Source organism: Amphiura filiformis, chromosome 20 (assembly GCF_039555335.1).
Source record: "Amphiura filiformis chromosome 20, Afil_fr2py, whole genome shotgun sequence".
In the NCBI taxonomy this organism is placed as follows: domain Eukaryota; kingdom Metazoa; phylum Echinodermata; class Ophiuroidea; order Amphilepidida; family Amphiuridae; genus Amphiura; species Amphiura filiformis.
Window position 1 is genome coordinate 7,038,896 of NC_092647.1, and position 17,419 is coordinate 7,056,314.

Below are 17,419 nucleotides of genomic sequence, written 5' to 3' on the forward strand. Positions count from 1 at the left end.
GTCAGAATCGTGAATGTAAAGTTTGTCACCAACAGTCTGACCTTGAACGGAGTGACCAGTTCTGCACCAGGGTCTCTTGAAGAGTTTGGGCGCTTGATCTTTTTCACAGTTCTAAGGACTCCGTCACGTCCCTTCACGGTCATCTGACTTTGAGTAATTGCCGTGACTTTGTATTCCGAATTGGAGGTGATCTTATGCGTGCCAATCTTCTTCCAGGTTTTCCCAACGGCTAGATCTCCAACTCGCCATTCGAGGGTGTCGTTCAATTTGAACTGAGCCCAACGGTTCACTCGGTCGACCGATTAGCTGGTAAAGGCAGCGTGAGGGCCTTCGCAGCGAGCGATGGCAACGTGGTCCATGGGACAACTGGGAGGTATTTCTTAGCAATAGCAAGCGAATCATCTCGCTCCCGAAGCAGTTCGTCAGTAAAGCCTCGTCATTCTTTTTTACGATCTTTCAGATCGTACCGTTTTGGAATTTGAAGATCGAGTCTTCGAGGAAATATCTGCCGCATTATTTGATCATAGTAAGCATCAAAGTCAACACTGAGTATTTGACCCACTGGTTCGTTCTGAGCTGGGTCACCGTTAGCGATGAAGATTTTGTCCGGATTGGAAATCATAAAATTGCGAAGCCACTCAAGCTGAAAGACAGGGTAAAAGTAGATCTCTTCAAACAGGACAATGTTGTATTTTGACACATCAAACTTGGTGTAGTTTTTTCCTCAGAATCCCTCGGTCTCGACCCAATAGTTTGTGCATGGTTATGGCGGTGTAACCTTGTTGCAAAACGGAGTCACACAAAACATTAGTGGGACATACAACCAGCATGTCGTCTCTTTCGTTCCCCCAATGCAGGGCTAGTCTGCTTGTGCCACATCGCGGGTATTTGCCAGTAACCAGCAGGGGTTCCGGAGTTCCTTCGCAAGGGCATTCAATTTCGCACTCCTCGTCCTCGTCAAACACAGTCTCGGTCCGATGTTCGATTATTCTTTTGGCTTCGTCGTCGTCGTATTCATCCTTCATAAGAATCCGAGTCTGAGGGGTGGGTTGTTCGAGGTAGAGCGCTTGGTTCTTTGACGATCTTGAGTTCTCCTTCCGGTAGAAGCGGGTCTTCGACAAATCTCAGGTTACCACTCCGGCTGCCAAAAGTAAACCACGGGGTTAATCTTTGCCTCACGTCTTCTTTCGCCAGAGTCGTAAACACGCAGACCGTTCTCACACCAACCACGGAGCCTCCCAACGCAGACACGATCTTGTGGAGGAGAACCCTCATGCCGTTGAGAATGAGAGCGGCAACCGCTCGACATCCTTCCGAAAGTTCGCGAATGGATTGGTCGATAACGAGATGAAGATCCGGAGCAATCTCGATATTTAAACGATCTTCTCCGTGACGCTTCGCTTCTTCTTCATCTTGGAACAACTGACCAAATGCCGCCTTGTTGTTTTTTCTTAGCCGTCAGACCGTACCGAGATTGGCTACGTTTTTTTTATCTTCGTCTTGAAGATCACTCTGGTACATTTCGTCAATTACGCTAAGCGGGATCAACCTCAATAACCCGTGAGGTACTAGGCGTCCTAGGACCGTATACTGAATACCGCAAGAATCGGCGTATCGCAGGACTGATCCAGGCACAAGGTCTTCATTCTGCGGGAAGAGGATCAAGTCAGGCTCGCCAACACGCACCAGGTAAAACACCTCATCGCGAATGTCCTTGGATGGCTGAAGGTCGAGGCGATCAAACGTGGAGAACACCGGAATTGTCTTAATGTTTCGAATGAAGTGGGTGTAGGCTCGGACTACGTCTACCCCAAATACACACAACTCCTTCGGCCGACGATTGATTAATCCGCATCTCGGGCCTCTTCTGAACCGGTTAAACAACGCTAAGGTTTGTTCATTGTAACGCGAGAGTCCAAATTTGGGAGCCACCTCATTCGACAGCTTCTTGATCCAATTCATAACAGCGGCGTGATTTGCCTCGGACCAGGATTTTCTATCGTTCGGCTGATCGCAAACTATGCCACCGGAAGCGCCCGCTTTACTCGAACGGTAACCTTGGAATCTTTGGGATGGTTGATGGAAAATCCATCCACGACGCCGCTTCTGCAAGTCAAACTACCTGGCTCGATATTGTGGTCTTGATGAAATTCTCTGACGAAGTTTTCGGGCTCTTCCCGGTGGCGGCAACAATTCGACAGGTGCCTTCAAGCTCGATGGTCAAAATCTAATCCTCGGAACCGACGAAGTAAAGTGTTTCGTTATTCTCGTTGGGTCGGGGCCATTTATCAGAAAGTTTCATCGAATATTGCGGACGAGGGAGTTGGGGGTCGGGTTGCTTTCCCGAGTATTTTTGTGCACACTCCTGAACGTTTTTATTCACGAGCCAGATGTGCTTATTATGACGGAGAATATTAAATCCAGCGTGATTGATATGCGTGTCGCCCCGCCGTGCATCGTACCTGCTTCGAACATATCCTCCAGCGTCAATCACTAGACCCGAATACGAAATTTTTCCAACCAAACTTTGGCATGCGTCCACGACAGTTTCCAGCTCGAACCTTCGCCGGGTACAGGATCGTCGGGTCTGGCTAGTTTCAAAGACCTTCGTAAGTAAGCAGCGGATTGGGCTTTATTCTCGCTGCTTCAAAATATCTTTAAACTTTCAAGAAACACAGTTGCCATACATCTGCCTGATTGAAATTCAGGACTGTCCCATTCTGTGGAGTCCGTCCAATGAGAAAAAAACTTGAGGAGCGGATTTGTCCGCAACTTCTCGACATTATGATCGAAGTTGACGGGGTTGCTACCGGGCTCGATTGAAACAATTTTTACGTGGGGGTCAGCGATTCCCTATTTTCCAACCATTCCATCATGTTTAGTTTTTGAAAAAGATCCTGAACAATATCGGTGGTGCTGTCCTTGAACTCGTAAGTTGTTTTTGTATTTTCCCGCGTTCGAACGGCTGAGTTTAACGCGGACTCGTTTCAGCTCCACAAAGGCCCTGGAGTTTTGGTGGAGCGTAACCTTTAGTTCTATCGTGTAAAATTGAGAAGAATTTAGTGAACGAATGAGATCGTTTCTATTCAGAGACCGGTAGCCGTTGACACCCTCTTCTCCCGCCAATGTTTTTAGCTTAGTTTTCGTCATGTTCTCGAAAGCATGAGGGTTAGCCAGCAATTCTACGAGCTGGGATTTGTTCAATTTGCTATATCCTTTGTATCCCCTTTCTTTTAAACTTGACGTTTCAAATCTTTGAGCAAAGAGGGAGGTGGTTCGAAAGGAGATCGTGAATTTGATCCGTGTTCATTTTTGAGTATCCTCGGTAGCCATGTTCTTTGGCGATTCGCTTCAATTCTGGAAGCGTTGAAAATGGTAAAATCGGTAGATCCATCTTGTTTTTTATTAATCGGGATTTTCTTAAACCAAAAATTATTTTTTATTAATCGGGATTTTCTTAAACCAAAAATTATTTTTTATTAATCGGGAAAAAAATTATTTTAATTTTTGGAAAAATTATTTTAATTTTTTTGAGGATTTTTGAATTTTGAGATGCAGGGGAAAAAATTCCCCTGCATTTTTTTTTGGATAAATTAAAATGCAGGGGGAATTTTTCCGTGTAATTTGGATTGGGGTGAATTAAAAATGCAAGGATGTTTTTCTGTGTAATCCTGTGTACACAGCATTTCTGTGTAATCCTGTGTAAATTGTTTTTCTGTGTAATCCTGTGTAAATTATTGTTCTGTGTAATCCTGTGTAAATTATTGTTCTGTGTAATCCTGTGTAAATTGTTTTTCTGTGTAATCCTGTGTTGTTGTTTTTTTTCTGTGTAATCCTGTGTTGTTATTTTTTCTGTGTAATCCTGTGTAAATTATTGTTCTGTGTAATCCTGTGTTAAATTGTTTTTCGGTGTAATTCTGTGTAAATTGTTTTTCTGTGTAATTCTGTGTTGTTATTTTTTTTGTGTAATCCTGTGTAAATTGTTTTTCTGTGTAATCCTGTGTTGTTATTTTTTTCTGTGTAATCTTGTGTAAATTATTGTTCTGTGTAATCCTGTGTAAATTGTTTTTCTGTGTAATCTTTGTGTAATTTTTTTTTGTGGAATTTTCCCCTGTATTTGCCCTGAAAAAAGTGGAGCCAGGGGTAGGGGAGGAGGTTCAATCATGTTTCACTGTTGTTCACCATCGTTTACTTGCGTCTGGCACATCTGCTTGGTTTATTTGCTCGGACAGCTAAAGCTGCTCTGGTAAAGTAAACCACGCATTGTTGTTAAACGGTGATGAACAACAGTTAAACATGATTAAATGACAAATTTATTAAACATTAAAATAGTTTTCATGAATGTATTTGAAAGCATTAAATAATTTTTTTATGACCAGGTGACTGGAAAATATGACTGGGAGGATGGATGGCCTTTGACCTATACCTCATGGGGCATGCATGAACCAAGCGGTGAGGGATGCGTGGCTTTAACTGATGGAGAGACTTGGGATGATACCAGCTGTGAGGAGATGAGACCGTTTATTTGCAAATACAGTCAAGGTAGGATGACATCTTATCTTTGACAGATAAGATGGATAGAGTGTATAGGATTCATCCTTCTGGTCAGGCTGATGGCACACAAGGGAAAAAGCCTTGTAAAACCTCTGTGCACATGTGTAGCCCCCCTTCGTTGAGCTGGTTGCTATACACATGCTTGGACACAGGGGACAATGTTACCGGATCTGACAAAGTGAATGGTATGTCAAATAAGACAGAAACTAAAAAGGAAAGCTTGTACAAACTGACAAATGATAAATTGAGGGAGCAAAAAATGAGACCCGCTGTGAATCGAACCAGTGCACTAGAAATAGAATAGGAATGGGAGTAATGAGAGAGAGGCGGAGAGAGAGAGATAGAGGCCCAGTTCAAAGTTAAGTGAGAAAGGCAGCAAATGATTTAAATGCAAGGGAGCATCAGGAAGAAATGAAAGAAGCAAATGAAGGGAGGGAAAAGAGTAAGGATGGAGGAGGTGTAACTAAAAGCAGAAAACCGTGATGAAAGTTTCACATCTCAACAGAAAGTTTTATCAAAAGATGCACAACATACATGCCCACTCATGCACCCAAGCTCACTCACTCAATGGCATGACGTAGGGAGAATGTCAAAAAGAAAAGTGAAAGAAGAAACGTATGTTTTAACAATGGAGGTTTAAAAATGAAAGAGAGAAAGAAGCTGAAGAAAGTTGGATGGAGAAATGGAGAAATGAAAGGACAAGGGAATGGAAGGGGGAGGAAAGAAAGTATTATGAAGGAAGAGGAAAGAAAGGTGAAGTACATAGGAGTGGTTGTAAATAGATTCACAATTTTAATTTTTTTCTTATTTAGAATCACCACCAGCACCAACAACCCCAGAGACTGGCTACTGTCCCGATGGCTGGGAATATTTTAATGGATTCTGTTATCATTTTGACCCTGATGCGAGAGCCATGTCTTGGGAAAATGCCCAACAAGAATGCCAGGATAACTTTGGTACAGACCTGGTTAGCGTACATAGTCACGCTGAGCAAGAGTATGTTATGTCTATGGCTAGCAGCCTGTACTCAGCATCTACACTATGGCTGGGAATGCAGGCAGACAGTGATGGTAAGTGGAAAAGGGAAACAGGGCGCAAATAATTATTTGAATAATTAGGATTGATCTGTGTTTCATTTTGCAGATGTTGATAATATTTTTTTAATCTAAAAAAATTAGTGCTGTATTTTCTGGAATGGGGAGTAGTCATCTACAAAAGAAAAAAAGAAAAAAGAAGTAGCTGACGCCTAGCACCCCTCACGAGGGCCGATCGCCGTTGACACTGTGCAGTCTTGTTCATGTTCAACGAACCAGAAATTACCCATCATGCAACGCTAGTTTGCCGAATAGTGGCATCCATTTAGTTCCTCGTGGTGACGTCATCCCGCTTGGGATTGATACAAAATACAGGTTGTTCTGTCTAGGTATGAGACTACCAGGCCAGTTTGTGTTTCTAAATTTTATTTTACAGTCATATAAATTAATTGCAAAAAACCCGAGTTAAATCGACCTAAAAATAAGCGAGATACAATGTTTTATATATGGCATATTTTTTACACAAAAAATGGATATTTTGACTGTTTTCAAACAAGAAATTTAGATTTATACCAATAATAATCCAAACTTTTTATTTCATTACCATAAACATTGACTGTCGTGCTCATTAAAACTAGAAACACATTTGGTCGGAAATGAAATGAAAGTAGTGAATTTCAACGATATTTGTGGGCCGTATTATGCACTGAATTTTGACATTAAAACATTAAAAACATGTCTGCTTGTTCGTTGCTTGCGTGATTCTTAAGGAAGGAATGTGTATGTTTTATATAATAAAAGAAGCAAAAATTATATTCCGTGATTTGATACTTTTTTAAGTGAAAAAAATTAATATAATATATAAATCATGCAAGAAATGATCACGCTTATGTCTCGATATTAAAATGCCACGATGCGTATATGCCTATGCACTGTAGATATAGCGAGGAGATGCTGTATCGATTTTTAATAAAGTTCATTGTTAAACAAATAACGGATGGCCGGGTTAACAATAGATGGGTCAGAATTGGGGAATAATCAATAACTAACGGTACAGTTGTTGATGGTCATAGTGAAAAATTATTCAATTACTTGTATAGAGGGCAGTGCGAACAAGATTCCCAGATCGGTCGTCGTGCCCTAGTGTGCAGCTTCTTCCTCCTTGTCCACCACCAATTTATATTTTCTGTACATCTGTGTGTATTCAGGTTCTTTTATGTGGATTGATGATTCACTTGTCGACTATGTGAAATGGAATTCTGGGCAGCCAAGTATGAGTCATTGTGTTGAGATGAGCCTACATCATGGTGGTGAATGGAGTACAGATGACTGCATGGATAACAACCCATATGTGTGCAAGGCACCTGTCTGTAAGTAATTGGCTTGTCTCTCTGTCTTCTTTGTCTGTCTGTCAATATCTCTGTCTTGTGTGTCTCTTTGTCTCCCAGTTTGTATTATACTACCATAATTGTTATACCATTACCCATAGAGTGAGCCTTGTAATGCTGAACATCTTTTACCCTTATAGCATACTTGGTTTGAAGTTATTTACAAATTAGTTTTACCTTGTGATTTTGTTCTTTTTGTTCCTTTTACTTGCCTGGTATTTCAAATTCAAAATGGCCAACTTAAAATTTTTTGTAAGATGCTAGAGTGAACAATAGCCACATAAAGATACGACTGGGTCATGCACAGATATATGCAATTGTGCACTAAATGAGTAATCTTCCATGGGACAATTAATGAATCAAGCAGCTCAGGAGAGTGGTAGAGAACCTTCTGCTTCTCCATGTTGCTGAAAAATGGACTGAGTACCATTATCCTATCACTCAGATGACACTGTCTGGAAGTCTGTTCAAGATGTGGATTGCATTGCAAGGTCCTGTCAGTGGAGAACAATGTAGGTTTTGGCGACTGGTTCAGTGAGTGCATGACTTGGCACTGACAGACTACTGTAGAATTCCGTCTACAAGCATATATGCTTCTAAACGCAGGATTTTTTATTAAAGAGACGAAAGGCAAATACCCCCACAAACTCATTACAATAGATTGGTCTTACAATAATACATGTTTGTACAGCCGCATATATCAGTGATATAGTTGTTCAAACTCCAAATATTGTATTTGTGGAGAGTGTCTGCCTCTCGTCTCTTTTGTCAATAAATTAAACCCTCGTTTGTAGACAAGGTTTTACGGTATATCATGTATGGCTGGCCGGGGAAGCATTGTCAATAAACCCTCGTTTGTAGACAAGGTTTTACGGTATATCATGTATGGCTGGCCGGGGAAGCATTGTCAATAAACCCTCATTTGTAGACAAGGTTTTACGGTATATCATGTATGGCTGGCTGGGGAAGCATTGTCAATAAACCCTCGTTTGTAGACAAGGTTTTATGGTATATCATGTATGGCTGGCTGGGGAAGCATTGTCAATGAACCCTCGTTTGTAGACAAGGTTTTACGGTATATCATATATGGCTGGCTAGGGAAGCATTGCATTCAGGTCAGGAGCTTGCACATCTTGTAAAGTATAGTTGCAGCACCTACCTGGTATCTGTGATGTAGTGAAGAGATGTAGGCATGTTTAGATCTTGCAACCATGACGCACAATGCTTTACTATGGAGTTGAGAAGTTTTAGTGTGAAATGAGTGCATTAGATCATATATGTGATGTGATCAAGCAAAATCAGACGGAAGATGGATATTTTCAGATGTAGCCAAAAAAAGATAATAATTTCTTTTGTTGCATATTGTTTTGGATATATTTTAAATGTTTATATTTTTGGAATTAAATGTTCAATTTCAATGGAGTTTTCTGCAAAATGTAGCTTTGCAAATACTTCATACAATCATGTAAAAAACTGAAAGTTGAATTCAGTGTATGCCCGACTTCAGACTGAATTTGCTTGATCACACCACATATTATGTATTTCATATTGTAGAGTGTTTTTTTATCACACGTTCTACATAAACATTGATACAAACTAATAAAACATTTTATTTCAAATCTTGTACTGTTCAATTTCAGTTGGTGAAGGTGGTGGCTGCCCCAATGGATGGTACAAGTTGAAGGATCGCTGCTTTCTACTGGGTGGACAAGACGAGTCTCAGAGGTTATCTTGGCAGGATGCACAGAATGTGTGTTTAACACAGGGTGGACAGATAGGCAACCTGGCTACTATACAGAATTCTGGGATACAATGTAAGTCATTAAGTTAGTAAAAGTCTGTGTGGGCAAGTTGAGTCTCAGAGGTTGTCTTGGCTGATATGAGTGAGCCACAGGGTGGTGAGATACAACCTGGCTACTTTACAAATATCTGGAATACAGTGTAAGCTAATGTTACCTCCCTAGAAGGGGGTTACGATTAGAGGGTTAAGGTTAAGAAAAGAGCTACAGCTAGGTTCATATAGTGCAATTACATAAGATTATTGTGTTTCAGAGAAAGTCAGCAACCACAGTGGCACAATACACCCCATAAACCATCTAGCATCATTCAGGACACAGCTCCCTTTTCGGCATACATATATATCTAAAAAGTCATCCCCCAACCTAAATAATAGATAGCAATTAAATAAGTGATCAATATCAGGGATGCATGTTTTCCATTTTTTATGGATTTCCATTTTTTGGGGGGGGGGGGAATCTGGAAAATTTGGAAAATAAAAAACAAAACAAGAAAAAAACAAACAATTTTTAAAAATCTTTTCCGGAATTGAATGATGATATTTCATCATAAAAAGAGTATAAAACCCCCATTTTTATAAGGGGGTGATACCCTCATAACTTATTCCCCGAACCCTATCATTTACAAAAAATATTGCTCCGATTAAGTGTTCGGCTTGTTCGCTTTGTTCGCTTCATTTCACTTTTTTTTTTCAACAGTTACTTACATCCTTGCAAAATGTGTATACTGTACCTTTAGGAATACTTCTGCAGCATAGTTTATTAATAGAATTTGAAACTAGATTTGATTTGCACTATAAATGGATCTGTGTATATAATTATTTTTCAGCTTTCCTGACAGCTGTGTTGAAGGGTATTGAAGGTGATGTGTGGATAGGTTTTACTAACTACCCTGGCTTTTGGTCCTGGGTGGATGGATCTGAACTGACTTATGAAAACTGGGCTCCCGGACAACCTGATTCAGTAAGGATGTCTATGTGTCTTTATTCTTGTATATGAATGTGTACCCTTCACTAACACATCTGGATTTATTCTTGAATGTTGAAAGAAGCTAATTCTGGTTGCTTTGACATTTTATGGCAAAACATAATTGTGATAATTGAATTATCCGGACAGCAAGGTCCAGACCAGAGTAAAAATAACCATTGCGATATAAGGACAAGGTCACTAGCAAAATTAAATCTTGGTATAAACGTTTTGTAATTGCTGTATACAAAAACTGATATTGCCTAGTTGGCCTGGGCTATTCTACATCATCTTTTTAAGACAGGGCCACACATACACCCCCACATATACACAGACACACATACCTGGCTCTGCAACTGCCACTATCACTGCCACTTTCAAATAACCAGGGTGAGTTACATGAACTCCATTCCCACCACTGCCACTGCCCTACCACCTCCAAATAACTAGGGTCTATGGAAGACTTATATGAACTCCATTCCTACCACTGCCATTGCCGTTGCCACCTCCAAATAACCATGGTCTATGGATGAGTTATGTATACTCTTTTCTCCCCACTGCCACTGACGCTGCCCTTCTGGCTGGGACACATTTTACGCTGTGCGTAATTCACTAATTTACTTGTTTTGTCCCTTTATCAAAGGTGCTATTGTTTATATTTATTATTTAATACAAAGCTGTGACTTAAATTCTTATGTTAACCATTTCATTGACTTTTTGATAGGGTTCTACCCAATGTGCTAAGATGATTAATGATCCCGATGCACCAGGTAAATGGATAGATCTGTCCTGTAGCGAGGAGAATGCCTATCTCTGTCAGACAGATATTGGTAAGTATAAAATGAGTTCAGTATCTTGTAACAGAAAGGGAAAGTGGCTTTCAACTTTTCGCTTTACAAAATAACACAAAAATAAACGATTTTTACATTTTGCTTTTCCAAAAATCGAACAGGCTAAAATAGGACGACCAATAAGAAAAGTATGAATCACAATCTGTCCAAATGCAGTAGCGTGCAATCTAAATACGGCAGCCAGTGCACGCAGTTTGTTTGACGCATAACACAGCACATGCGGAGGTTACTAATATTTAGGTTTGGAACAATTACGCACTTTGCGGTCAATTGTGAAATATTAATGATCTCTATTTGCATCCACATTTTTACAAATAATAAAATATAATTGGATGGCATGTGTTACGTTTATTCATGAGGTTATGAATTATGTATATAACATTTGTCGAATGCCTGCAAAACCCAGTGTTGACAAACAATGAATTGAATGGTATTTCAACAACTCCTCCTATACCTTTGTACAGGAGCCAATCGTTGTTAATCCGTGATGAATCCACACTTTTACTGTAGCGTATACGCGAACGCAAGACTACGCGTAACGTGAGAGCGCGCGTTACGTGAGAGCGCGTAAAATTCGTCATGCCTGGAACCTTTGTGCGTATGCAAGCTTACAAGTTGAATTCAGTATTTTTCAGGTATTGGCTAAACTTTGCCGTTTTATTCTGTAGTTTTATTCCTGATATTAACAGAGAAATCATCGGAAGTTTTTGTAAGACTTAGTGACAATGATTAACTGACATTTCCTCGTAAAATAATTGTGAATTATACGATCTTTAGCTTCTTTTCGTTGTTGAAAGGGATTCAATCGTGTTTCACCGTTGTTCATCACCGTTTAACAACTCGCGTCCAGCGCGTCTGCGTGGTGTACCACTCAGACGACGCGGCCGCATCGTTGTTAAACGGTGATGAACAATGGTGAAACATGATTGAATCCCTAAATATTACCGGATACTTCTAATATAAGCAGATTAAATAGAACAAAATAGCTTTCAGTTTTCATTGATGATGATTACAAATTGTTGTTGATTTTCATCCAGATCCAACGTTGCCAGGCAACCCAGATATCATCAGTTCCTGCGACAGACCAGGCTATCAATCATACTTCCAATCATGCTTCCGTGTTGTCACTGAGCCACAGACGTTTACCGATGCACAGGCAGTGTGCGAGGGAGAGATGGCCAATCTTGCTTCACTCAATGATTTATATGAAGAAGGATTTGCTGAAGTGGTGATGTTTAATAATGAATTGGAATCGGCCTGGATTGGATTGCAAGCTGATATGGTAGGTGCTTATATGCATGACTATAATGACTAGGATGACTATTTGTACATCTGTAATCTGAAATAAAACTTATGGTAAATTAATGTAGGGTCAAAAATTTTTTAAAAAAAGCTCAAATAAGCACATTAAAGTATGCTTAAAGGAACAGATGCTGCAAGACCTTCAAGCAACATATAAGACAAGCACCAAAAGCACAAAAATTCTGCTCAAATTAAACTTATTGAATAATGTATATTATGAATATAGACCAATGTCAAAATGTTTAAGAGGATGCAAAACAAGTTGCAGTGTAATTATAGCAGCTGGTGTAAATATGTCCCATATTTATGCTTTTTGGTAACACAATTATGTCAACTATATATCATTTGGTCCTAGTCAAAAGTTGCAACTATATGAAATCATATTACGCCTGTAATCGACAGGCCTAGTCAAAGTCCACCGACATCGTTTTGGAAGTGTCCTTTAAATGACCCATTTATTTCCAGTGTGATGAGAGTGCTATAAATGGTGTGGGAGGCCACACACTTAACTTCAGCCTGAACTTAATAAAGATCAAGAGCTGGAAACATAATGTTGGATTTGGACATGGAATTTTTTTAAATAATTTACAATATAGACCCTATAAAATAAATAGAATCTTTGCTATAGTTAAATATTTTGAGGTATTTTAAGTACATTGTTTTGGCATATTTTAAGGCATGACCAATACTTTTGCTTTGAAGGCAAACTTAAAAATTAAGAATTAATTGGGCAGGCATTTAATTAAATTTAATGTTTCAGAAGTTAAAAAGTCACTGGGTGGGTGCTTATAGGGGCACGGGTGTTGATGGAATGAAAAAACCTATATTTTTGGGATTCTTCCTCCCCTTTGTATATCTTCTCCTTTCTTTTCCTGCAGACTACTGGTCAATATGAGTGGTTAGATGGATGGCCTTTGACCTTTACCAATTGGCGTGTGAGTGAACCAAGCAGAGCATCCGGCAAGGGCTGCGTGGCCATCTCTAATAACCCAAACTCTACCTGGGTGGATGAGAACTGCAGTGAACAAAAAGGATTCATTTGCAAATACACATTCAGTAAGTATTGTGGATTTTTAAAGGCACAGTATAATAAATGGCATATTGATGATATTGATTAAAACTGTTGAAATTTACCAAATCTAATTGAATTTTCACAGCTTGTTAGGATCTCCCAATTTTGCCAAGTTTCCAGGATATTGTTGAATAAGCATGGGAATACAAAATAAAAAGTGAATTCATGTCTCAAATTTTGCTTGATTGCATAACAAGCCTTTACAGATTTGACATGCACAAAGGATGTGCTGTTATTCTTATTGATGTTATGCAACTACCATTATTTTATGTGGCCTGGGCTATTCCAGTTGAAATATATACACCCTCCTATAGAAGAAACAAACTTAATCTCTCACAGAGGAAGTGTGAATTTCGAATGGGTTACCTGAATGTGTGATTCTATTTGAAATCTACAACCCCTGTGTGGGAGATTAAGGTCACATCTTCCATAGGGGGTGTATGGATTTCAACTGGAATACCTCATTGAACTAATGATTTATATAATTTTATTACCCTTTATTCCACTAGGTTCAAAGCCACAAGAACCAGAACCAGAGCTTGGCTATTGTCCGTCAGGTTGGGAGTTGTACCAAGGACACTGCTACTACTTCCGACCAACTCAACCTCTCGCAAATTGGGATATTGCCCAATATGACTGCCAGGTAGAGGGCGCTCATCTTGCCTATCTCCATAGCAACGAAGAGGTCGCTTGGGTGTCTGAATGGGCTAGGAACACTTGGGGAGTAGGGTCGACTTGGATTGGTCTGAGACGAGACTATGAGTCAGGTAAGAAACTGATTAAATGTCAGCCTCACAGATGGCCCTCCTCCCCAAAAAATGATGTGGTCTGTCAGTTTGGAAATATTGAAGTCATTTTGTTACCGTAACCACTCGGGTATAAGCCCATCTTCGGCTATATAAGCCCACCCCCTATGTTTCAAACCATTCTGGGAACAAGGGTGCACTCGGGTATAAGCCCAGTAGTAATTTTAGCTAATTTCTTAAATCATATTCATGCTTTTCTTTCACATTTAAGAACAAATATAAAAAATATCTGTTACAAATTAATATACCATACTCTTATAATTAAAAAAAATTGACATAGATGATAGGAATTGCTGGTACAGTGTGTACTCATTTTTCTTTGTGTAGGTCCATGCGACGGGGGAAATTTTCCGATAAATATCACATAGGCCTACACACTGAAAAGACATGTAATTAAAAGTGTAAAAATTGTGGGAACTTGAAGATTGTTACAATGTGTGCATTTTTTGGGATTCATTAGCACACTTGAATGCACACCACACCCATACCTTTGTAACTCAAAACTAACAATGAAAGCTCTTGTCTGGTCATTGTAGGCATGCTTTGATCATCTTGTCATCTATTGTTAAAGTTTGTAGGGCCTATAATGCCAATCTTCAAGTTCTCAGTCACTGGCCAATCACAGGCATCTTTATGCATGGTACTGTGGTTGGATTTTGTTTTACCCTTTCACATTCAGTTGAATTTCTTTTTGCCTGGGAGCAACTTACTTCAAAACAGAGTGCTTAGGACTTAAATAACAACAAAATGGGTAGAACTGGCCATGGATGGAGTGGGCGCAAGAGTACATGGTTTAGCAAAGCCAGGCAACCTTTGCATTCAGATCAGAAAGCAGCTATTAACCCAGCTACTACACATGTAAATAATGACATCAAACTCACACGGCTCACTCACGAAGAGTTTAACAGAACATTCACGATGAAATATGTTGATGGCATAGGTGTATGGAAGCCCATTGGTGAAGCATTCTTAGACTCCAGGTGTGAATCATCAGGAGTGGTGTCTTCAAGACTTCGGCCACTGTCCTCGTCCAAGACCTCAGTGGAGAAACTGCTCCTGCAAAAAAAAAATACACAAGACGCAGTTAGTGGCTACAGTGAAGTACATCTACCTACATGTGTTGATGCTATACAGGACTGCGTGGAGTCGCATTTGAAACTATAAGCCCAGAATGCAAAAGCCGGCTAGTCACATCTTCAAAACTGTATCAAAAATGGGGACTCAGTGCCATAATACAACTCAAATGCAATGACTGCTCCTTTGTGTCTTCTAAGTACAAGCTATTTCGCGAAGTGAATCATAAGGGCAGAGGACGAAAGAGTGCAGAACCGAACAGGAGTCTCGCTGTTGGACTTTACAGCACTAGCATTGGTGCAGCTGGCGCACAAAGACTCCTGACATCCATGAACAAACCTACACCCTGCCCATCAAGCCTGCAGAAACAATTGAACAAAGTTGGTGATACTATGAAAATATTGAATGAGCAAGACATGGGTAAGCAGATAAACCTTGTCAAGGATACCATGCAAAATGCTGGATTCTCTCGCAATACTCCCATACCAGTCGAGGCTACCCAGACCAGAGATGTCGTTGCAGAAAATGTGACACCTGAAAAAAAGATAATAGCCTACAATTATGAGAGCAAACTGTGTAAGAGTGGACAAATGGCTAGATCTGCAGGACTAAATGTATCCTGTCCTGGTCATGAGGGATGTACTGCTACCATGTCTTACTGTAGTCATTCTGGGGATGAAAAGCGTGGTGGCAGAAAACTTGCTGAGCAGCTCATCAATGGAGATGGACCGATCCTGGTGGACAAGATAACCACCGATGCAGATGGGAGGATGGCCGACGGTTTTTCCGAAGAAATGCGCCAACATGGCATTAAAACTAAGAAGTTTTTGGATACTGTGCATCTCAACAGATCTGTGGTCAGTGCTATTTCACGCTTGCCACTTCGCCCTAAAGTGATCACCCACGATGGCCATCGCTGCACAAAAATAAAGTTAACTCAAGCCAAGAACAGGCTGGCCGATAGCATGGCGTGGCGAGCTGAGCAGGAAGTTCGTAAGCGCGAGCAAAGTTTGGAGGTAGTCTGAAAAAAGCTGATAAAGCATGCTGCTAGAGTAATTCCAGCTATAGTCGATTGCTACCAGGGAAGCATCGCTCATGTAAAAAACACTCACTCGTATGTGATGGTGTGCATACAAGGTACGAATACCTCCCAAAGTTTGCTCGTGGCACTTTCAAGTTTTCTAAAGATGATTCTAACTTGCTTTCTACTTCACTGCAGAAGAGAATGGGGAAAGAGGCACTCCAGAGGACTCGCTTTGGATTCACAACACAGAAGGCAAGCAACTAATCATTTCTTCAGCACAACAAACCCCAAGCACACGATGAAATGCTCACGAAAAATGGGGCTGGGCGAGATCACAGTGCTATTCACATGTTGAACAATTGTGTTGGAGATTCTATAGTGAGCAAGACCAGTGCATGTGGAGTGCCTCTATCTCCAAACTCTCCTTGCCTTATTGCTTTGAATCAAATGAGCCATCGCCAGAATTATTTCAAAAAAACGTGCACGATCTAGTTTCTACAAATTTCGAGTTGCCTTCCTGCGCAGGCGGAGATATGATTGCCACGACAGAGTGAACAATGAGAGTTACTACATCAAGGGACAGCTAAATCCTAGTTAAATAAAATCATGTGAATTTCCCCTCCTCCCTCCCCCCTCCATGTTCAAGTTTAACACAATTGTACATAATGTGGGTATGATTTTGAAGTTTTCATCACAGCTAGAGTGAAACGAGTGAAACTGAACTCAAAGTTGCAATAAATTGTGTGAGGCAAAACTTCAAAAACATTCCACACCATAGCCACTAAGTGAGAAAATCTCACCTTTTTACATTTGATAAAAGTGCAAGTCTTGTTTTTGCCATCCTTAGATATGTGCTTGCCAGTGCATTGACGTCGTCCCTTGCATACCTCTCTTTTCATGTTGACATCACGCTCTTCGTGCGACAAGTGATCTGGGTTCACACACTTTTTCCTGTGACACACGTGAGAGATATCATGAGGAATGTCAATGCACTGGTTGAACGCCATATAGGAGGCCCTGTGAGCACCTATCATCCTTCCTGCCACATACATGGCACCATACCCCGCATTAGAACAGGCAGCAGTCCACTCCCAACAACCACAATGACATTCTGGATGATCCTCTGTGTGTTTCTCTACCTTCTGCTCCACTCGCCACTGCAAATTTTCGAAATTCATCATCAATCCAAGGCCTATAGTCATGTATACACATGCATGCAAACAAACAAACATAAAAACAAACAAACATGAAATTAAAAGCTTAGGCTTTCATGAATTTGCAGTCAAGAGTGCCAGGCAGCTAGACAGACACGCAGAAGCAGTTAAAACATGACCATGCATCAGTTATAAATGTTGAATTATATGGGTCTTTAGGTGAAATCTGAAGCTTAACCTATAGCTACCTTGTACATGTACAAGGTAAGCTTACCTGATCTTGGCGTTCATTTCATGATCTCCAGCGCACGAATTCACAATGAGTTCATGAATTTTTCAGTGCACTGTCGGTCATTGACATTGCATTGATATCCATGTCATGCATAAATTATAATGAT

At 40.3% G+C, this 17,419-nt stretch overlaps 1 protein-coding gene across 1 annotated transcript in view; it reads left to right on the forward strand.

The window, feature by feature from the left end:
• LOC140143025 (lymphocyte antigen 75-like) overlaps positions 1–17,419 on the forward strand; it is an 80,285-nt gene that overhangs the window by 49,868 nt on the left and 12,998 nt on the right. The window contains exons 27-35 of the mRNA XM_072165056.1: positions 4,380–4,542; positions 5,367–5,624; positions 6,797–6,958; positions 8,617–8,790; positions 9,602–9,735; positions 10,463–10,568; positions 11,627–11,871; positions 12,770–12,947; positions 13,473–13,730. Coding sequence (XP_072021157.1) covers positions 4,380–4,542; positions 5,367–5,624; positions 6,797–6,958; positions 8,617–8,790; positions 9,602–9,735; positions 10,463–10,568; positions 11,627–11,871; positions 12,770–12,947; positions 13,473–13,730 — 1,678 coding nt within the window. The remainder of the gene's footprint in view (positions 1–4,379; positions 4,543–5,366; positions 5,625–6,796; positions 6,959–8,616; positions 8,791–9,601; positions 9,736–10,462; positions 10,569–11,626; positions 11,872–12,769; positions 12,948–13,472; positions 13,731–17,419) is intronic.